We start from the raw sequence: 23701 nt of genomic DNA on the forward strand, positions 1-23701 counted from the left end.
CCTTGTTCCATGTGCATAGAACTATAGACAAAACAAGATTACCTTGAAAATTTACAGTACCTTGAAAAATACTATAAAAAAGAAGCCTAGTAAACACACTTTAAAACCGCTCGTAGTCACGTTAGAGCAATGAAACTCCAGAACCTTGTTTCATGTGCATAGAACTAAAGACAAAACAAGATTTAATTTTCTACTTTTAAGAATAGAATAGTTATGGTACCTCTAAAAATACCAAAAAAAAGCCTAGTAAACACACTTTAAAACTGCTTGTAGTCGCATTAGAGCAATGAAACTCCAGAACCTTGTTTCATGTGCATAGAACTATAGACAAAACAAGATTTAATTTTCTACTTTAAAAAATAAAATAGTTAGGGTACCTCAAAAATACTAAAAAATAAAAGTCTAGTAAAAACACTTTAAAACCACAAAACAAACACTTATAATTTTTACAAACACTAAAAGATATAGTTTTAGGGACACTAATGCACATGCGGAGAATTGGTTCTGTATTCTAAATCATCAAATTCTAAAAAAGAACACACACCTCTTAATTGATGACTTTGTACTTCAAGCATATAAATCCTTGCATGGCATGTAGTTATATATTAAACTGCTAAAATATTTTATAAATAATTAATAAATATGAGACTATTGTTTTTAACCAATCATATGGTGTAGGGATATAGGTCATGAAATAAATCACAAGTTTAAAATAACTTCGCTAAAATAAGTTCAGAGTATGACAGAACTTTATCGGTGGAAGAGGTATGGAAGCCAAAAAAACAGAAGAACTTGGATTTAGAAACTACTACTTAATCTTTTGCAGCAGCTGACCTAGAAATAGTTATGCCTAAAGTAAGAAAAAAATAAAAGTTAACAAGACAATTAAGTGGTTATCCTCGTCCACTGCGATGGGTAAGTAAAGGTAACATTTATTTTTAAAAATAAACAGAATTTATACTTCTATATTAATCTCAGAGACAAAACTAATAATTTGTATGTTTTTAAGATCCAATGTGATATTTGCAGCATTTGGTTTTATGAATGTTGCCTACAATATACAAGAGCAGAACTTGGTAATTTAAAAAATAGTAGTTACCATTGCGATTTGTGCAAATAAGTTCAAAGTCTTCTTGAAAATTCTTCATGCTATTATTAGATAGAATTTGTTCTTTTTTTTTACAAGTTTAATTTTATGCACAGTTGCACATGGTTATTTATAATATTGTTGCAAAAATTAATGTATTTTTTATTAAGTTCATTGTGCATTAAAACTTATTACAAACATATATGTTCTTATTTTATTTTGAAGTTAATTTTATACAGAAAGTTAGTAAAAACTTATTAAATCAAATTGGTTTATGTACCAATGCTTCTTCAGCAAAATCATACAGTTCTTTATTTGTGTGCATTAACTAATTAATCTTTAATTACTATGTTGTAAGGGTAATAATATAAAAAAAATTGTGACTTAATGTTAGAAATTTATGTGGTTTTGGTTTAAGTTAAGGATACAAAACACCTAAATAAAAAAAAAACTATTTAAACTAAGTTTTAAAGTGCAGTAATGAAATATAAGTGAAAAATGAGAATGTGTTTAGAATCTTGAATTTAAATGTCTATAAAACTTCAGCCTCGTTCCTGAATGGCCAAAAACTGTCCGGGCTTATCTGGAGTTTTTTCAAATCTTTAGAATCTTTTTTTAAGGTTTCAAAACTAATAAAAATCTAGTTCTTTAACAAAATTAATTATAAAATAAAACATTTTGCAACAAAATCTAAAAGTTTTCATCAAGCAGGGTTCCCACTAAAATTTCAAAAAAAAAAATTATTGGGAAATCCATAAAGAATAGCAAATTAATAGGGAAACTATCAAAAAAAAACAATGAATTTTAAACATAAGAACATATTTTCAAGGTGCAGAAAGTAAAATATGTCATAAACCGTTTATAAGCACAGTCTTAATAAAAAAATTATGAAAGTTCAAGGGTTTTTGAGCTATAATTAGTTAAATAAGTAAACTTTAGATAAATTGTATTTAATATAAAAAGAGAAAAAATATCAGCTAGGTGGCACAACAGAGTTGTACAGTTGTACTTAGATTGCAAAGATTTTGATTGAAAATTTAAATTAATTTTCATTTTATGTGTTTGTTTACCACACGGTCTTGCTATTTTGGCTTTCAAATTTCAGTCACCAAGCAAAAAATGTAAGGATTTTCACATATTTTTCAATTTTTTCTAGGGACTTTTCAGTATATTGCAAAATTATAGGGATTTAAAGATAATTATAAGGATTTATAGGGAAGTGGGAACCCTGTTCAAAATCTACAAAAAAATTGTCATGAGATTTAAGAAAATCTTAAAATTATCCCAAGTTTTTTATTTAAAAAAACTATCTTTTGAGTCAGCTTGAGTAAAAAAAAAGTTCAAAATTTCCTGAGATTTTCAAAAAATTTTAAACATTCTGAGTGTATAGCAACCCTGAACCCTGTTTGTAAAAATCCTTACTCATTAGTTACTGCATCAACAGTTTCTTTGTAGTTAACAACTATTTTTTTTAGAGAAACATTTTTTGATCTCAAATTTAATTCTTAACTACAAAAGATACAAAGAAATTTGTTATCTTGAAAAGCTGGAAGATCAAAAAAACTGTAAAAAAAATCAAAAAATCAGTAGCCAACATGTGAAGACTATCTTAAATTGGTCAATTTATTTAATTTTAAATCAAGAGTTTTATTTTTTAAATAGGCAGGGTTGCTTAGGTTTTAGAATATATTATTCTTTGTTTTCTGAATTTATTTCAAGGTTATTTGATTACAAGTTTTTTGGTATATTATTTTTAATAAAACTGAATTAGAGGTAGAAAACTGCCTTAAATTTAGGGTTGCAACTGTTTTTTTTAATTTCTCTTAGGTCTAACTTTAGTTTAAAGTTGAGATTAAAAACTGTGTTAAGTAGTATAACAACATTGAAAAATACTGTTAAGTTACTTAAAATGAGTTTCTTAAGAAAAAAAACTTTAATGATGACAAAAAATTTTTACTTGTATGATAGATTTTTGTGTGAAAATTGAAATTGTACTACTTGACTTAAAAATTTGTTTAAAATTCCAGGTTTTTAAGTTAAAAATTCAAGGTTTTTTTCTCAAATTCCTGGTTTTGTGGCAATGCTGTAAATAGTATAACAGATAAAATACTGTAAAGCTATTTAAAAAAGTTTTTAATCTAGAAAACTTTGGATGATACAAAAAATTTCTTATCCATATGTTAGAATGTTTGTGTCTTAGTGTAAAAATGTTAAAATTTGAGGTTTTTCAGTAATTTATGCTCAAATTTCCTATTTTTTTTCAAATTTTCTTATATATCAAGTTTTTTAGCAGCTTTGAAGAGGTTAAATTTAACATGAAGATTTTCTATAATATCTTTAACCAAGTATAAAAACTATTTGAAATTATAGTGCTTATCTATTTTTTAAACATTAAAAATTGTTTATTAAACGGAAAAAAAGCGCTCAAAAATTTAGTCCAAGGACCTGGTGAACAAAAAAAATTTTCAGTTATTGAATGATACACCAGGATACAGTTTAATGTCATGTCCAGGAAAGAGAGCAATAATAATACAAATTTTATCAACAAAGCTAACACTGAAATAGTGTGGCCTAATAACATATGGTCCCAATATCTGAGTGAGTCAATGTTGCAAAATCAAAACCCATAAACCAACACATATACCAAAAAAAAAGTAGCTACTTGAAAGTTTATAAAAAAGTACACAAGGTATGCATAACCTTTAGATTAGCTTCTCATACAAAAACTTACTATTCAATTATTTCAATGCTAATATAGTTATAATTTAATAAACATTTCTATGCCAGAATTTCCAAAATGTACCATAAGTAGAAAATGCAAAAGTACTAAAAAAGTTGCAAAATTTTTACTTACTATGTGAGGTATTGTATATTATACTGACCTTAAACATCATTTTGTAAAACACCAAAATGTACAATCTTCAAATAAAGTGATCCTTTGTAGAAAAGTATAAGCATACTTCAAGTTATTTTATTCTTATATAAAAAATTTTAACTACATAATTTGATGGTTTCAAAAACTCTGTTAGTTCATTTTGATTTAAATTTTTCTATTTTATAAAATTTAATAAAGTTTTTTTTTTTTAATGACAAAAGTTTTCATACTTAAAATAGTTTTTTTAGGGACAATTTAGAAATTGTCAAAATAATTAGTTCAAAGATCTGGTATACATAAAATACATATAAGTTAACGAGTCGTACAATAGTTAGATACAGTTTTGCATTTTTTCCAGGGTAATATTTTGTCTATCAACTGTGCTAGTACAATGTTAAACGATAAATCTAAACAATTAAAATGATTGGAACCAACTTACCAAGGACGTGTTTTGACTGCTTTCCTGTGCACCCCCTGAAAAAAGAAATATAGGGAAAAAAGCTTAGATTATTCAATTAAAGCATTATTTTCCATAGACTTTACATATTTAAGTATATTTAGGTTACAAAATAGATTTAATTTTCGGTTTATTTAGGAAAAAAATTAGAGTTATTAGCGTTTAAGTGTCAGAGCTACAATTATTGTGCACAACCCTATTTAAAATAACGGAATATAGGCTAAATATAAATTAAAACTCTAAATAAGTAGCTGAAAAGTAAATTTTCAATATTCACAATTTACTGAGCCATCAACTACTATTAAAACGTAAAAATTGTTAGACAACGTATTTTTGTATACTTGTATGCCTCGATTATCAAAATGATTTTTTGTAAAACAGGTCTTTAGACCAGGGTCGTGTTTTAACGGGTTTCCTGTTTCCTGTGCAACCCATGAAAAAAAAAATAAAACTCAGAAAAGCTTAGATTGTTTAATTAAAACATCTAACCAGAGACTTAACAAATTTAAGTAGATTTAGTTGTGTTTTTTTGCTAAACTTTTGAATAATGGTGAACTAATATGACGTAGTTTTGTAACTTTTTATGTTAAAAAAAAGTAAAAACTGTATAAAAAAGTTATAATTGCAAAAGTCTCACATAAAAAAATGAAACTTTTGATACAAAACGAGCCAATCTAAATTGTTTGAAAAAACTGTTTTTGAATATTATTACTTATTACAACTTAAAGGGTTACATTGTTAACTTTGGAAACATTTGCTTATATTCCGTTTTCAAAAACAAAACTAATTTTTGATTCAAATTTGATATTTACCTAAGTTATTTTAATTTGAATTGCTAGACTTATCAATTTATTTACATATCATCGACTATGTTTTGATAATATTAAGACAAGTTAAATAATAATATCAAACTGTACAGTATCCTTCTTTTGTTACATAGACATATGTTTCTGTGTGTTAAACGAGTCAACACACTTCAACTGAGCTCTGTAAAAAAATTATACTGTACAGTTTGATATTATTATTTAACTTGTCTTAAAAACGTCCTATTCTAAAAGGTAGAGTATACTTTGCACTGTATAGTACTTATATGTCAACATCTATAAAGTGTAATTCTGAATGATCTTTGAAGTGTTTTTAAATATAATTTAGTGCTTGTTTATAAAGAATTTAAAAGTTGTGTGTTTTCTTGAGTAGAGCAGTTTTATTTGCTTTTCTTTTATTAACATCACTTGTGATCGTACTTTCAAAATTTTGTCTGTAAATGCATTATATTTGCTGTTGCATATAAGTACTATACAGTGCAAAGTATACACTACCTTTTAGAATAGGACGTTTTTTCTGACCAATACAGTGAATACATTATTTGTTATACAACAACATCAAAATAAAAAACCGCTCAAAATATTTTCTCCTAGGACCTGGTGCCCGAACATACCTTTTGATTATTAAATCACCACGGAGACCTTTAACGTTCTGTCCAGGAAAAAGAACTTATAGAACTCATCACATGCACTTGCCACATAAATTCCGAAGTTTTACAACTTTAGTAGTATTTTAATTTTTTAGTTCTTTCGCTTTTTAATCAAATAAGCTTTTTTTTACGGTACCTTCTTTTTTACCTCGCTTAACAAAAATTTTCCGTTAGGATACTAACCTTCTTTTTAAACAATAACTTTATGAATTATGATCTTATAAATTATTAGTAAAGATATAAGTGTTTGTGGTCGTTTGTATGTTACCATTGTATTTAGATTTAGTTATTAATCTATTTAAAACTCAAACAGTTATTAAATTTCACAGCCGAAAGGACTATAAAACTGAGATTCTAATTTTAAAAAGTTTTAATTTTTGATCTATTTCAGTAAGAGTCGAAGTTTTATATTCCATTCAGCGTTGAAACTTAGTAACTGTCCGAGTATGTAACAATTTTTTTTCAATACATAAATCTTTAACTTCAATTGATTTCATTGTTAAATATTTTTACACTTCACCTTTCAATATTCTTTTTCTGTCAGTCTCAATAAATTTAAAAATGTTGTCGTGAAAACGCTTATGCTTTTGTTATTTTTCTTTGTTGTTTTAGTTGGTTTTTATAACCAATATTTACATTTTTGGTAGGGGTGCGGAAAACTATTGATATCAGAAAGTTTTCATACCTTAAAACTTTAGTTTTTATCTAACTCAAGATCTTTTCTAAAGTACTACAATTACAACTCAGGGGCGCTTCTAATGTGTGTTAATATTTTATAGACTCCGTAGATCTGTTCTTAAATTTATTTGAGAGCAGTGAAACGCCGTTAGTTGAAATAAAGTTTTAGCACAAGAACATCTGTGGTATTTATTCCGATAAGCTTAGCTTATCAGGATCTCCAGGATTTAACGCCTTTTAACGTTACATCTTATAATTAAATAAATAATTAAATATGTAAAGTCCCCGGTTAGATAATTTTTTAATTGAACAATCTATATTTTTTTTACTTATACTTTTTTTAGGGGTTCACAGGAAACGGGAAACCAGTCAAAACAAGCCCCTGGTACAACTAAATTTAATCGTTTTTTTTTTAAATTAAAACCCAGTTTTACTGTACAGTGTAATATTATTAATATTACTTTATTATTAGTTTTAAAACATCACCGTTTGTGAACAATAATAACTTTTTTTCAAACATATCTTTATTTTTTATATCTATGAATTATCAGTTGAAACTTTAAATGCGCTAATTTTACCCTTTAAGCAGACCGTGAAAACACTATGTAAGGTTAGTGTCACTAGAACACCCGTTAAGTTTATACGTAAATTTAATGTTTTTCGAAGTGGTTGAAAATATCAAAAAGACGAATCAATATCAAAATTCAACTTAGTTTAGTCTAAGTAGTTTAATGTTGTAAAATAAAGATAATATGTTATTTATTCAATATTTTTGTGGATCAAAAATAAACCCTTCTAGTTGTAAAACAATTTAAAAAAAGTTTTATAAAACACATTTGATTGGCTATATTTAAATGTGAAACTTCGGTAATTATAAAACTATTGTATATTCTTTTTTTTTTTCAACAGAAAAACTTATAAAACTATGTTAAACCATTTATTGTTAGTTGCTTATATTTTTCTAAGCTTAAGCTATAGTTGGTTTACTGTCATTTCTAACTCGTGATCATTTAATACTCGATAAATTTAATCTTGCTCTATTTAGACTAAATAGTTTTTAATTCAGATTTTGATTGCAACAAGGTTTTATTGTAAATGTAATTTATTTTGTAATTATTAAAATTTTCATTTAGTTTTTAAAGTTAACTTATATTTAAATATTATTAAATACTTATAATATTATATTGAAAATATGCTTATATAAATAAAAAAATTTAGGTTTAAAAAAAAGAATTACCATATTAAACTAAAAAAAAATATTTTATTCAATAGTGTTCATCAATAATTGGTTTATAAAAACTTCTTAAACTTTATTTGAACAAAAGTTTAAAAACAAAATTTTAATTTAGTTGAGTTAAAAATTAATTTTATCAAATTATCCGAAATAGTTAAATATCACCAAAACTTCCTATCCATTCAAAAAACAGAAAAATTTATAAATTTATTAAGGTTAAAAAATACACCAAAAAACTTTGCTAAAATTTATGAAATTGGTTTATTGTTAAAAAAAACAAAAACAAATGAAAATTAAGTAATGTTGAATTTCAGAAAATAGTTTTAGTTTGTTATAAATTGAAAATAAACTATAAGTATTAATTAAAAATTCTGAAAAGTATAATCAAGTATAAAAGTTAATTAAAACCAGAAAAATTAGAAAAATTAAAGTTTTAAAAAATTAAGTTATAATTGATTCGAGTAAGAAACGTTCAGTATACATTATATAAATAAACTACTAAAATTTCTACACTTTCAGATTAAATATTTAGCAAAAAAGTGCCTATAATAAACATATATAACAATTTAATGCTAATTGACAATTTGTTTAATAGTTCTTGGAATAAATAAATACTATAACAAATTCTTTCAATTTTTGTTAACTGTAGTCTAAAATGTATGTATCATTTAATGCTTTTTATTAGAATTGAAAAAATTATTAGGTAGAAAGTATTAAGGACACATATTATTAAAACTTACTTTTTAAAGTTGTGTGAATTTTAAATTGCATTAAACAATATTAAAAAAGTTTTAAAATTGTTAGCATATGTTTAAATACTCTGCTAAATAATAGCAAACTAAATAAATTTGGCTTAAACAATACCTAGCATATGTTTTTGTAATAAATTTCCCACTAATTTTTTTTAACGCCTTTTAAAAATACATACAGTTTTTTTTAAACATATAATAAAAACCAGTCGCTTTTTGCTAAAAGATAGTATTTATTTATTTGTTTGCTTCCATTTAAAAACTAAAACTAAATATTTAAACTAATTAGCATTATATGCATTCTATAATTTTAAAAAGCAAAATTTTAAGCATTTTTGTAAAAAGTTTAATTATTTCAATAAGTTACAATTATGATAATTAAGCATAACACTACTGTTTAAGTATGCTTTAATAATTTTATTGTATAAAAGTAAAAATTTTTAGATTACTAAAACATGTTTATTAATTTAAATTTCAGCGGTTAAATTTTCTTGAAACGTTTAAACGTCATCATAGTATTTTGTAAAAAGGGAATTTCTTTTTACAACTACTAACACAGCTGCTAGATCGGCTATGAGCAAATCGCCAAAAACTATTCAAGCACTATTTAAAAATATAGTAAATTTTTATTCAGTATACAAAATTCTCAATTATAGAATTTGAGTAACCCTGCATATTGCAATACAGTGTGATGAATACTTGGACATGATATTAGGCATACAATGAGTTTAGAATCAAAATAAAAAACAAAAGCTAGTCTGAAAGCACACAAGTTCTACAATAAAAAAAAATGTCTGCTTAACTTTTTTAAACAATGCATCTAAAAAGCAACACCCAGATTATTTTGGACTCAAGTTTGATACAATTTTCTCAAGTTGCTTATAAGTTTTGTATATGTATCTATTCGTTCCAAAATATGCTACTTTTGAAAACGAATTAAAATATTACCAAAAAATCTGAAACCATAAAAAAGTGTTTTTTTTTACTAAAGTAATACATTTGGCACTTTTTTTATGAAGTATCGAGCACTTAAAACAAAATTAAAACTATGCAACAAACTATTAACAATTTATATATTTAGTTAAAACTGAATCCATACAAAGACTACAAAATGTTATATTATAACTTAACAAATATAACCCTTCCGTACATTTTATTTTATTTTTAAAGAGTGAACATTAAAGAAACAACAAGTTTACACAGTTGACATGTGTGGTCAGCGGAAAAATGTCTGAAAAAGGACTCTTTTTTTATGAATAAGTGTTGTACTGGCAAACACTTTTTCAACAATTTTTTTTATTGACTAGTAATATCTAATAAAATTTCAATAACAAAAATATGAAAGTCAAGAAAAAATAAAAGCGTCATGGTTAAAGGTATTAGCCTAAAACTTAAAATAAGTAACATAAACTTACAAAATGAGGTTTTATTGGTTTGAACACTTATGTTAAGACTTAGACGTCGAAAGTGTTTTAATTTCATACTATTAAAAAAAGGTTTTTTATATCCTATGTTAACAGTTTTAGTAGCTGTTTAATATATGTTTTACAGCTTTTTATTTTGTTTAAAATGTATAATTACTTCATTAACTTTTAATTAGTGTAAATTATTTATATTTGACTTGAAACTGCTGTATGTTTTACTAAAAGTTTAATAGTTTATATTTATACTTTAGTATATAGGTCGAAAACTGTTTTAGTATTTTATAGATTCATAACGTTTTGTTTTTAAAGATTAGTTTTAATGTTCTTTTTTAGATCTTTTTTTTAGATTTAGTACACATACAAAGAGTTTATGTTGTAAAAATGAATAAAAAATAACTATTAAACTTTATGACTGTTATAGTAAAATCGAATAACTTTAGATGTTTGTTAAAAATATCCCTGACGAATAATGTAAAGCTGTTGTAAAATATGAAAAGAACCATTACACGTGCAATTCAATCTCATGTGCATACAGTTATCCATGAAAACAAAAAAATGATACCCAAGCACTAAAAATTTAAAATTTCCATGTGCAATATCTTTTTTAGTTATTTTTATACTTAAAATAAAATTTAAAAATTTTATTTCCTAATAAAGAAACTAGTTATAAAAAGTTACAGTAATGTTATAAGCATTTTAATTTAGTTAAACATGAGTAAGAAATTCCATTGTATTAATTATTGTGTATAGTCAAATACACAAAATAAAATACTTCAAATAAAAATAGTCTTTTAATTTACAGTAAAACTGAATAGGATAAAATGTGTTCTTTACTCTGCTTGTCAAGATTAATATGCTAAGATTTTTTGATAATAGTTTCTAACTTTCATTTGTTTCTTCATGATAATCTACTGAAAAGGAGAAAAAAAATTCTTAAACTTTTAAAAACCTGGAAAAAATTTCTTAAAACCCAGAGGCCACTCCTATTTTAAATTAATAAAACTTGGTAATTATTTAGGATGATGTTGCACCAATATCTAACTGAAATAATATTATATTTGTTGTCTATTTTAACCATAATTTTAGGCTAAAAATTTATATTTTATAATGACATGAATAAAATGGAACTTATTTATCATAAACTAATAAAACTAAAATATCTAATTGCTTTTATTTTACAATACAAAACGATTGTATCAATACATTAATTTATATTGATTACAGTATTGTAAAATAAAATTGATTAAATATTTTAGTTTATAATAAATAAATTTAATTCTTACTATATATTTATATAGTTTGTTTAAAACTAAGTATCTTTTTAGATTGAACATAATAGGCTTAAAACATTCATTTTTAGCCTAAACTTATGATTAAAAAAGACATCAATTATAATATAATTTCAGCTTAATATTAGTGCAACAACATCACATCCTAGGTAATTACCTAAAATTTAATCTAATATCCCAATAGTACAAAAAAGAATTCATTCATCAAAATAGAAAATCAATAAAATTTTTAAATTTTGATTAACTACATATAAAAGCATTTTAAATCTTAACCTATTTTATTAATCTGCTAGAATGCTGCTCCAGCACTTTATTTAACCCTTTCAAGAGCAAAATTTTTCATAACATAACTATAGATACTACAGAATGTATAAAGTTTTCACAACAATTATTTATGGCTATTTTTTAAATTTAAAAGTAAAGGTATAAAACTACAGTAATGTTAGTTAATTAAATGCTAAATTTTATATTACTGAATCATTTCAATTTTAACAGAAATTAAGTCAAACTTTTGTTTTTCTGTATCATAATTTTATTTGTTTACAAAACACTTAAGGCCATGAGATGTATATTTTACTTTTTTAATATTAATATTTGCACCTCTGTAATATGAAACATTGTTGTATAAGAATTGATTTCATTAGATTTTTTGTTTTCTAACACTAAATAAAAAACAGTTGGATCTTGATATAGTGTATAATAAAGACAGGTTTGCCAAAAAACCTGGAGTCCTGGAAAAAACCTGTAAATACCTGGTATTTGAGAATTTAGGCTTTTTTTTTTTCTAACTTAAATTGGCCACTTACTAGATTGTTGCCTAGCCGTAATATAAATATTTTTTTCAAAAAAATAATTTTTAGTTTTTACAGGGTTGCCACTTTACCTGGAATCCTGGAAAAACCTGGAACTTAAGAAATTTTGAAAAATCCTGAAAAAACCTAGAATTTTTAAGAATTTTAACATGTTTAGTAGTAAAATTTCAGTTTGAATCAAAAAATTTATCATACAGATAAAAAATTTTTGTCATCACTAAAAATTTTTTTATTAAAAAACATAATTTAAGTAGCTTAATAGTATCTTTTCAATCTTTTTATACTATTTAACACAGTTTCTTACCTTAAATTTAACTTTAAACTAAAAAGAGACCGAAAAATGTGTACTTTTAAAAACCTGGAGAAATTTTAAAAACCTGGAAAAATTTAAAAAAACAAGTGACAACCCTGTGTTTATGACCGCATTAGTTGATTATTATTTACTTATTGAGGTTTGTATCCTAGCTTGTATCCAGCTGCAAAGCTAGTTATTATTATTCACTTAAATATCTTTTTTGTATTCAACCTGTCTTAAAAAAAGCATTAGCTTAGTAGGATTACTAGAAATTTAAAATCTGGAATTTGAAAATTTAGGATAAAAAACCTAAAAAAAATCTGGATATTTAGAAATTAAAAAACCTGGAGTAACCTGGAATTTTGAACAAAATCATTAAAAAAACCTAAAAAATCTGGAATTTTTAAGAATTTTAACAATTAAGTAGTAAAATTTTGATTTGACACAAAAAATCTATCATAGAAATAAAAAAAATTTGTCATCATCAAACAATTTTTTTATTGAAAAAAAAATTAAAGTAGCTTAAGAGTATCTTTTTAATGTTTTTATTCTGTTTAACACAGTTTGTTATCATAAATTTAACTTAAAACTAAAAATAGACCCAAAATGTGTAATTTTTTGAAACCTAAAGGAAGTTTTGAAAACCTAGTTAATTGCAAACACTTTTTTTTCTTGTTTTTGAATTCTTTTTCTACTTGTAAGAACAAGCTACTTAAATAGAATGATTATATTACTAACAATCATGAAAAATGAAATGGTTTGAAAACGTATCATCCTTTTAGTTATTTCGATTAAGTTTTTCAAACAAACTATGTTAATTTATTAAACACAAATATGCATTATAAATTTTATTTGGTTTCTTAAAACTTTATGGCTTTTTTTAGCACAAGGAGCCTACATTTTTGAAGTCCTTATTGTAATACAAACTAATTTATACAAAAATAATAACTTTGTAGTATATTTTTAGCTACTGTTTAAAATAGGATCAGACTTAAATTGTTGTTTAACTTGAGTGGACAACTGTCAAAATAATCCAGAAGTAGCTTGATACACAAAAAAAATATATACAATGTCAAGTGAAATGTCGAGCCTTGAAATGCTGCTGATGGCAGCAGATTATGTTGACAGGACATCAATTTCAAAGCAAGAAAGAGAAAGAAAAAGTAAGTGATAGCTAGCAATATATAAAAAGCTATACAAAATTATGGGTGCTCGACTATTCAAATTCGGACAATTCAAATTCCGACAATTCAAATTCTTAAAAAAAAATTGGAATAGCCACAAATAAAAAAGTTATGTATATTTGTCAAAAATTAAAAATACTTATGTAGATCATATTAATATCTACAAGCCATTTTTTTCTTTTTTCAAATAATTAAATAATTTTTGAGATATGGTTTAAATAAAATAAAAAACATAGTTGTTTTTAGTAATTTTAAAATATCTTGAATAATATTTAATTTTTTTCAAAAAAAAAAAAGTAGTTTGTAGATATTAATAAGATCTACATATGTATTTTTTGTTTTTTACAACTATACATTACTTTTTTATTTGTGGCTGTTTTATTTTTTTTTTAAGAATTTGAATTGTCGGAATTTGAATTGTCCAAATTTGAATAGTCATGTAACCAAAATTATTTAGTTTTAGTCTCAGTGAAATGTACATAGTATTAAAAAATTGTTTTTATTAGGGATTTTTTTATCTATCTGAGATTTTTTTGTTAGCAACATATTAAATCTGAATATTAACTATTCAAGAATTATATTTTTTTTATTTATCTTAATAATTGTTTATTAATTTTTATATATAATAAAATGCAAAAAAATAATTTAATATGATGTTAATTAGTGTATATATTTATTATTGTTTATCATACAGATGATTTAAAAAAGTTAACTTTATCTTAGGAATTTTAGATCATTTAATTTGTGTTCTACTGAAGCAATTGTAAGATAAAATATACTAATCTTGCTTTTAAACATTAAACAAAGGCTGTTCTTTTTTTTTTAATATTTGCCTTAAATATAAAATAACATTTTTTAACAGCTGATCACATATATGCTGCTACCCCCCCTGATGATTATTTTTTTCGAAATAAAAATGATAGACCACCAAAAAGAGCTCCTAGCAGGTTATAATTGTTAAAAAAAATTTGTACAAGTAATTAGTTAAAATTGACAAACTAAAGGTACAAAAGTATTAAAGCTTTTATCATAAAACATATACCCACAGTTACTACTTGTTCATTTTTTTCATTTAAGAAATTTCTTCAAAAAAAAAAAAAATAGAACAAGTTTTTAAACCTTTCAAAAGGTATTTATTTAATGAAAAAAGTATGATATAGTTTATTTAGTTCATAGCTATTTCAATAAACTACTATTTAAATAAAAAAATTCTTAGAAGTGTAAGTATTAATTTTTAAGTATATATTTAGAATAAAAAATATTTTTGCAGGACTTCACACAATGAGCTAGAAAAGACAAGGTAGTTTTAAATTTAGTACTTAAATACTTAATTATTTTATTGTAACTAATATTTTCTTTGTGAGAAGTTTCTTTTAGGTTAAAGTTGATCTTATTCATTTGTATTTAGTTATTACTTTTTTTGTATTTTTAACAGTTTTAAATTAAGCTTATTTTTCTACAATGATAGCAATTTTAAGTAAATAACAGAAAAGTGTATCCACTCAGAAATAATAAGTCTCCACAAATATGATATTAACTTAACTGATACACACAGTGGATCAACCTGGAAAAACCTGGAATTTGAAAATTTTTGAAAAAAACCTGGAATTTTGAACAATTAACACCAAAAAACCTGAAAAAACCTGGAATTTTAAGCAACTTTTACATGTTAAAAATAGTAAAATTTCAATTTAACATAAAAAAATCTTTGGTACAGATTAAAAAAAGTGTCATAATCAAAAGTTTGTTTTATATTAAAAAACTCATTAAAAAAAAGAAGATCTTTTAATGTTGTTATACTACTTAACACAGTTTTTTACCTTAAACTTTATTTTAAACTAAAAATAGACCTTAAATCTAATTTTAAAAACCTAGTGAATATTTGCCAAAAACATTTTGCAACTTTCAAAAAAGCTTATGTAAACTTTTGGTAAACTATGAAAAAAAAAAAAATTCATAAAAAACTATATTTTAATACGTTTTATTTTAAAAATATTTATTCTAAATATTTGAAGACTTAAAAAAAAATTGACCTATGTAAAAATATTTAAATCGTCTTGCGCCAACTAACATAGCTTCTGTTGTAAACAAAATTAAAAAAAATTGTTTTAAGCTTAAAATGAGCTAAGATCTTGGCTTTTTATGTTCTAATTTTCAAAAAAAAGTTTAAAAATTTTCCTGCTGTCTAGTTGCTGGCCCACTGTGACACACGTTCGTGCTCTTTATCCAGAAAAATTGTGTCAAATAAAAACAATCTGCAAAAATAAAACAATGCAGAAAAACAACAATGTTTAAAAAATTGGTTTACATAAATATAACAAAAAAAATTGGTAATTATTAATTTTTAGTAAATGTAGCTAAATATTGTAAATATTAAATTTTGTTTATACACTAATTGAGTATTTTAAACTAGCTAATACAAAAATAAATAAATAAAATGTCATTAACTAAAAATAAAATTTGTTTGTGTTATTTTAGAATTCATTAGTTGAATTTTATACTAACAAAGTAAAAAGAAAGTGCTTAAAATTAAAGAAAAAAATGTAATGGGTATATAAAAACACATAAAAATAAATTAATAAAAATGTCACTTATATAAATTAGTAACATATGTTAAGTAGTAACAGTTACTTACTAAAAGTTTAGTTGTTTTAATAAATATATAAATGATCAATTATGTTTACAGTAACAGTTAAATTTTTAAAGATAAAGTAAATTTGATAGTTTGAATAGTTGTATAAACTATAACCTTTAGAATGAAAATGTATCACATGCGTAAATTTAGTGACATGTTTTAAAAATAATCCTGCTGTATTTATATGTTGAAACTATTTTGAATTCTAAACATAATCACTTTTAAAGTTCTATAATTTGTAGTTAGTAATATTCTCTATTAAATTTTCAAATGTATAGCTAAAAATAACTTTAATGTTATACTGAAATTGATTTTCTTATTTGAATTTGTTTTCAACTCTACCAAAACAGTTAACAAAAATATGTTTAATAAAATGAGTTATATAAAAAAATTCTACCATGTGCTAATAAAATTTATACCAAAAACATGTATAATTTAAAGAAATGTAGTTCTTATATTGTAATAAAGAAATTTTTAACTTAATAATAAAAATTTAAACAGTACTCTTTCTCTAGTATCTAATACATGTTTCTGTGTGTTAAAAAGTTAACACTTTTCAATGGAGCTCTGTAAAAAAATAAATATTTTAAGGAAAGAATAGAAGCTAATGTAGCTAGTAGATATGTGTTTATTAAAACAAAGAATACATACTATAGATTATTTTAGATTAGTGTTTAATAATAGATTAAATATATAATATTAAATCCGACTGTTATAAAACTATATAGTATTTGTAATTATTTAATCTAAATTATGATAAAATAAAGTTAAATACAAAATAAAATAAAAAATCAAAATATAGAGAACTCACATAAAAGTTGTAGAAATACTGGTTCATAAGGCTAAACTGTCGCTAAACACTCAAAAAGTATTTTATAATTATGTTATAATATATTTATATATAAAAAGTCATTTACTTTGCAATGGAAGATATATAATTTATTCTTTATGTTTTTAAAATAGCAGTCAGAAACTTAATTTTTTTTTTTTTTACAATTATATTAAATACATAATAAGTGATCTATTGTGAATTAAAAGAAGGAAAACAACAAACTTCAAAATGTTGTTATTGAAGTAATAAATAAATTTAAATTTAAGTGCCACCAAATGATATATACTTATAATTTAATATAGTTTAAGGTAATTAAAGCTATAGAAACTTGGGGAAATTTATATTTATAAAATATATATAATGGTTAAGTCTGAATTATAACATAAGTAAAGTTAGATATTACCTAGTATAACAAAATAAATTTTAAGATTTAAACCGCTTCCACGCAGACCAAAAAGACACCAAAGCACAAAACTAAAATTGTTATTAATCATTCAAAGCCCTGACGATTAATTTAATTACAGCACCGTACATAATAACACCACAACTGCATATACATTACATATTAAGTAAGATGATAAATTAAGACTTAAGAAAAAAACAAGTCTGGTGTTAAAATTAAATAGATCTCATACAAAACAAATGTTTTTAATATATAATGAGTTTGAAATTTATGTTTATGAATGTAAAATTTGTAATTAGTAGGTAGTTATGTGCTAAGTATAAACCTGCAGTAAAAAATCCTCTCACCAATTTATTTGGCATAGAAGGTAAAAAAAGCATGGTTTATCTGTGATTTGAATACAGGCTTCCAATTAAACTTGCAACTTTACACATAAAGGAAAATGACAATAATATAGTTGAGTAACAGGCAAAAACTAGGTTGAAGAATGAAAAGAGACATGTACAAAAATAAATATATAAAAAAATTAACATTTAATTAAAAAATATATATTAACTTAAGATAAATTATATTTACATTTATGAAAGGAGTGTGTGTGTTTACATGAAAGAAAAGGGAAAGGTGAGAAAGAGCTAAGATAATACTTGAAGAAAAACCGTCGGTTTTGTAACTAGTCGGATTTAATATTTTATATTGTATCTATTATTAACCATTAACCTACAATAATCTATAGTATGTATTCTTATTTTTAATAAACACATATCTAGCAACTTCAGCTTCTATTATATATTTATAGTATTTTTTTTTTTAAAGTTTGTTGAAGTGTGTTAACTTGTTAACACACAGAAACATGTGTTAGTTTAATAATGAAAGAATACTGTTTAAATTTGTTATTATTAAATGTCCCTGTGAACTTGTTTCCAGGGTTGCCACATGGTCAGGAAAATCAGGAAAAGTCGGAAAAAACTAAAGTAAATTACAAAAGTCAGAAATAACGGAGATTTTTTGTTAAAATTCAGGAAATTTGAAAAAATTTTAAGAAACGTCAGATGTTGTCAGTTCAAGTTTACAAAATTTCTTATTTTCCAAAGCCTTCAAGTGGTAAAAAATTAATTAAAAATCCTTTGAAAGTCAGACAAAAATTGCAAAATTTTCCTAAAAATTTACAAAATCACTTAAATTTCAATGCCTTCAATCTAGTAAAAAATAATAAAATATCCTTAATAAAACTGCAAAATTTTTCTATAAACATATTAAACAACTACCCTACTTGATCATGCTTTTTTATGCTTTTTAATATTGATGATCTGTGGCATGGACACTTCCATAGTGAAACTGATATATACACAAAGTTTTTGGAATTTCTTTAGTTATGTGATATCTCTCATGCAGCCTTTTTTGACATTGTACCAGTGTACCCAGCCTGTTGTTGCCTTTATGGACGAGGACATTTTGTGCTTGGTAATTAAATTGCTGTGCATCATTATGAAAGATCGATAGTAACAAATCTCAGCCTTAACCAGTTATGTTACATTGAATTGAATGATCAAGCTTCCCTAAAACCTGCCCTTGATCTTGGTTTTGCTTACAAATTTTAGGAAAAAAGACCTAGTTGAGGAATTAAATGGTCTTAAATTTCAACAAAGGATGTAGAATATTTGTTATAAAAGCGGTTGAAAATTTTCGGAGCAGGATGGCTATTGGAAGTACATTCGTAAAAAATATGTCATGCCTAAATCCACATAGCCTTGAAAAATTAGGAGCAACAATTGTTGTTAATCGTTTTTCCAACATTGTGCACTCCTTAACAAAGTAAAAAATGTGCTCCAACTCTGAAGTTGATGCTAGCATTGAACAATTTAGAACTTTAAAGTGTCCAATGAATGCATTAAAGTTCAAGAGCTTCAAGCAAAGTGAAGATCGTTCGGACCAATTCTATTTTGAAACATTAAAAGTTCCTACCAAATCTTCTCTTGTTGTTGCAACCATTATTTGTGTTGCACAATGACCAGGCTGAGGTCGAACAAGGGTTTAGTATTAACAAAGCTCTGCTTGAAAACAGTGTGAAAAGAGAAACTATTACAACCAGAAGATGAATTAAAGATTATGAAGATATGTAAGCATATAAACTAGAACTGTATTAATTAAGAAAATACAAGTATTTTGCTGATAGAGTTGTTTATTGCAAATACATCAATCATACTCAGATGGTTCAAGTGATGTGATGGAAGTTAGATGATTGAATTCATCAAAAAAAACTGTTGTTTTAACCTGTATAAAAATAAGATTGAAAGCTTTATATTATAGTTTCAAGTGTTTGATTATGTATTTTAGAATAAGTTAAAGTTAAGAATTTAGATTTAAAAAAGTCAAAAAATTTTATTAAAAATTCAGGAAAAAGTCATGAAATTTTTCTCAGCTTGATCTGTGGCAACCCTGATTAAGTTTGAAGCCTATTTTTTTCCAACAAATAAAAAAATAGGTTTTAGCTTTTTAAAATCATTAACAATTTTTTTTGTAGAGCTTTAATAAGTACTTTTTTATGTTAATTTTGATATGTTTTTATGAGAACAAAATAAAACTATATATGCAGTAGAAATGAACATTAATATAGTAAAAAACGCTAAAAAAAAGAAAAATCAGGCGTTTACTTAAGTAAAGTAATTCTTTTTACTATATAAAGTTTGAAAAATATTGATGCTTATCAATAAGTAAAAGTTTGTAAATGTACGTACATTGTACATATGTTTTGATACGTGTACGAACTGTTTACATCTGAGTTTTTGTAGAACATATTTAGTTTCGCAATGAATATTTTAGTGTTGAATTACTTAGTATGTTAACAAGTTTAAATTAAATTTATAAAATAAAGTTTTATGTAAGTAAAAAAGGACTTCCTATTGTTTTAGCAGTTATTGGTAGAAAGTGAACATAGTTTAAATTTACGCATTTTATTCTTACAGAAGAGCACATTTACGCAGTTGCCTTGACAACTTAAAGAAGATTGTTCCATTGCCAAGAGAGCAGACAAGACACACTACACTCGGATTGCTTAATCAAGCAAAAGGTATGATACAAAATTTGGAGAGGCGACACGATATGCACAAGCATGAGAAAGAAAGATTACAGAAGAAAAATGACAGCTTAAAGGTTAAACTTTTTTTCAACTTAAAGTTTAAAAAATAATAGGGTTGCCACTAACTTTGGCTAGTTTCCACAATTTTGCAAAGCTCCAGTTTATTTATTTTAGTTTCTTAGCCATATAATTGTTATATGTTTTTCAAAAACCAACAGATAAATAAAACTTGAAACAAAAATGTAGGTCCATTTAGAAAAGTTACAATTGGAGCACAATGAGGAAAGAAAACGGAGAGATTCTGGATTTTCGTCAAGCAACTCATCAGAAGGCAGCAACTCTGATAAAGGTTAGTTACAGCTTAGTTATATAACTAACATTGTCGTAAGCTAAGAAAGTACTTAATATACTTAACTCAAGACTTTTGATAAATATTGTTTAAATTTAGATGAGGAATTAACATCTATTCTTGTTAATGGAAAACTTATCCCAGGAAAATTTCAAATCAATTCTAACAAAATACCGGTTTCATCTCAACAAAAATCCAATCGCCATTTGTTTGTTATGGGAACAGCAAAAATACCCAATGTGCGAGTAAATAAGGAGCTAAATAAGGAGCATATGCCTAAATCTTCAAAGCTGATTACCATAAATTTACCCAATAGATTTTCCAAAAAACCCTCTGCTATCAGGATACCCTCAAAAGCGGTAAAAAACACATAACAGATTTTTAGTATCTATCTCCTGTAATTTTTGTAATTTTCTGATCTAAGCTTGAAAATAACTATCATGATGTTTCTTTTAACTTCAGTGCTAAATTAAATAAGCGTTGAAATGTGTTTTTTAGTGTTTAGTTGCTTAGATTTTTTCCATATATTTACATAATTACTATAAATATTTTACAAATTGGGCAGAATTACTTTTTCTATTGATTTGATAAGTTTATGAAAGTTTTCAACCGTTTAGTAACGAAGTTTAAGACTTCAATTATACGGTATTATACTCAATTTTTATGATCTCTGTCATTTAGGTTTTTAAAATGAAAAATGTTAAATGGTTAATTTTTATAATTTCATTGTGTAAAACTTGTCCTTAATATTTTACTTGCATTTTATGTACTATGACGTATAGATAAACTTATATTTGAAAATTATTTTTAAATAGTTTATTAACTTAGATTACACAAAAAGACTTGACTTGTATGTTTAACAACTGAGTGTTCAAACAGAATTAAAAAAAATATATACATGTTAACTTGTTATATAAATACCGAAAGTCTAGCCTCTTATAAAAATAAATTGATTGCTCTAAAGGAAAAAATTAAATTTTTACACAGTATAACATTAGTTGAGTAAAATTAAAGTTAGTTAACATTAATAAAAAACTGTCGGTAAATAAATAACGTTTATAGAAACAGGTATAAAATTTAAAAATTTCAAGTGTTTAAACTACTTTCTTGCCTTGAATTTTTCAATGAACAGTAAAAGTACATTTAATTGTGTAGATTAAAAAAGAATTTTAACAACATTTTTAATCTATAAATAAATTTAGATCTATTGTCTTAAACAATTATTTTTTTCAAAAAAATGTTGGTAGTTTAAAAGACTTAAGAATTTAATTTAGTTAAAAAGTTCTTTCAAATTATTTTTTAAATCTGTGTGTAATTTTTTTTTCATATACATTTGTATAAAAAATTACATTTTATTATTTCTTTGTTAACTTGTTAACTTTTGTCGTCAACTGAGATTTTTCAGATTTTTTTTACGTGATTATTGTTTACAAAAAAGAGCTAAATGTGACCTACTACACTCTGTTCTTAATTTGTGAAAAAAGTTGACTATCAGTTTTTACTGTTTATCAAGTTCGATGTGATTTGAAACTGCAACTTTTCTATAAGAAAAAATGTTAATAAATATCAAACTTTTATAACTAAATTAAATATTATAAAAAAATCTTCATATATGAGATTAAAGTTCGATATTTGAGTGTTTTTCCTATTTGGTTAATTTCTGTTTTTCTTGGATTATTTTCAAGGTTTAATAACATTTCTGGTCGTGTTTGATGTTGTATTTGTGGTATTTGTAGAATGTTTTTTTTAATTAAAAAGTACACTATATTTGACACATTCCTAAACTTATATTTTTCAAAGGATTTGTTACAAACAAAAAAATTCTAAATTTAATTTACTTATACACTTTTATTTTCGAAATTAAGTAGTTTAAAATGATTAAAATATTGTATTTTTATTAACTTATGGTATTTAAAAAACAAAGTAAAAGTTTTTTTAAAATAAAATATAAACTCTAATTTTATAAGTATTCGCTTACAACTTGTGTACTTTATAAAAACTCTTTTAAAGATCAACATAACATTAAAGATGTTTTGTACTTTGATGACTTGTAATTTTTGTGAATTATTTTTATTTGTACATGTATTGTTTTACATATTTTCATTTGAAAAAATAAAAAATAAATGTTGTGCAGATACTTACTGTAATCATAAAAAACTTTTAAGAAACTAAAATTAATACAGGTTACTTAAATTTTTCAAGTTTTTAGTTTTCAATACAATTTGAAATACGTACAAGTTGAAAACATTTCAGGTTTTATTAACAAAACCTTTTTTAAGTTTAGTGCTTTCATCTAAATTTCATAATGTAAAATTGTATAGTTGTAAAACAGTAATTATAAATCTTAGAATTTATTCAATTGTATGTTGATCGATAAAACTATTTCTTAGGTTTTATGTTGTAATATTAGTTTATCTGTAATAAGTACTCAAAAAAATTATACCATTATTTTATAAAAGTAATAAAATTCAGTTACTATATAAGTGAGGACTGGTCAAATATCCACGAAGGGTCAATTTTGAACGAGAGTTAAAGAATAATAATAAAATTGCCGACCAAAGGTTACGGGTAAAAGTGAAAGTAAAAATAAAAACCAATCAAGGGTAGGTTTAGGGTTAACAGTGATAGTAAAAAAGATAAAAAAAAACAACCAAGGATTAGGGGTACACAGTTAGCCCGCAACTGGAAAAAGCAAAATATTTTTTTTTAAAATTTATGTTCAAAATTTTTCGGTGAAAGCCAAGATTCTAGCGCATTTAGTGTTTAAAAGGATTGCTACAATGTCAGGAAAAACTAAAAAAATGACTAAAGTCAGGAAATTTGACAAAATTCGAAAAAAAAAAGATTT

General features: G+C 24.2%; 1 protein-coding gene across 2 annotated transcripts; it reads left to right on the top strand.

Moving 5' to 3' along the window:
- Nucleotides 1-13336: 13336 nt before the first annotated feature.
- Nucleotides 13337-22886, top strand: LOC145834185 (max dimerization protein 3-like). Of its 2 annotated transcripts, none has more exons than XM_082941558.1 (6): nucleotides 13337-13537; nucleotides 14421-14505; nucleotides 14829-14858; nucleotides 20392-20578; nucleotides 20751-20853; nucleotides 20953-22886. In XM_082941558.1, the coding sequence occupies exons 1-6, from the start codon at nucleotides 13444-13446 to the stop codon at nucleotides 21225-21227; spliced, it is 774 nt and encodes a 257-aa protein (XP_082797684.1). In that variant the 5' UTR covers nucleotides 13337-13443; the 3' UTR covers nucleotides 21228-22886. The 2 variants fall into 2 exon arrangements, with proteins under 2 accessions (XP_082797684.1, XP_082797685.1); XM_082941559.1 differs by having other exon boundaries at nucleotides 20998-22886.
- Nucleotides 22887-23701: the final 815 nt, after the last annotated feature.

Source organism: Thalia democratica, chromosome 4, assembly GCF_965202585.1.
Source record: "Thalia democratica chromosome 4, ktThaDemo2.hap1.1, whole genome shotgun sequence".
In the NCBI taxonomy this organism is placed as follows: Eukaryota; Metazoa; Chordata; class Thaliacea; order Salpida; family Salpidae; genus Thalia; species Thalia democratica.

Excerpts from the sequence above, each read along its gene's own strand:
- LOC145834185 (XM_082941558.1), top strand. The coding sequence starts at position 13,444 with ATGTCAAGTGAAATGTCGAGCCTTGAAATGCTGCTGATGGCAGCAGAT. Across the intron at positions 14,506-14,828 it reads CCAAAAAGAGCTCCTAGCAG|GACTTCACACAATGAGCTAG; the intron begins GTTATAATTGTT and ends ATATTTTTGCAG. Across the intron at positions 14,859-20,391 it reads AATGAGCTAGAAAAGACAAG|AAGAGCACATTTACGCAGTT; the intron begins GTAGTTTTAAAT and ends TTATTCTTACAG.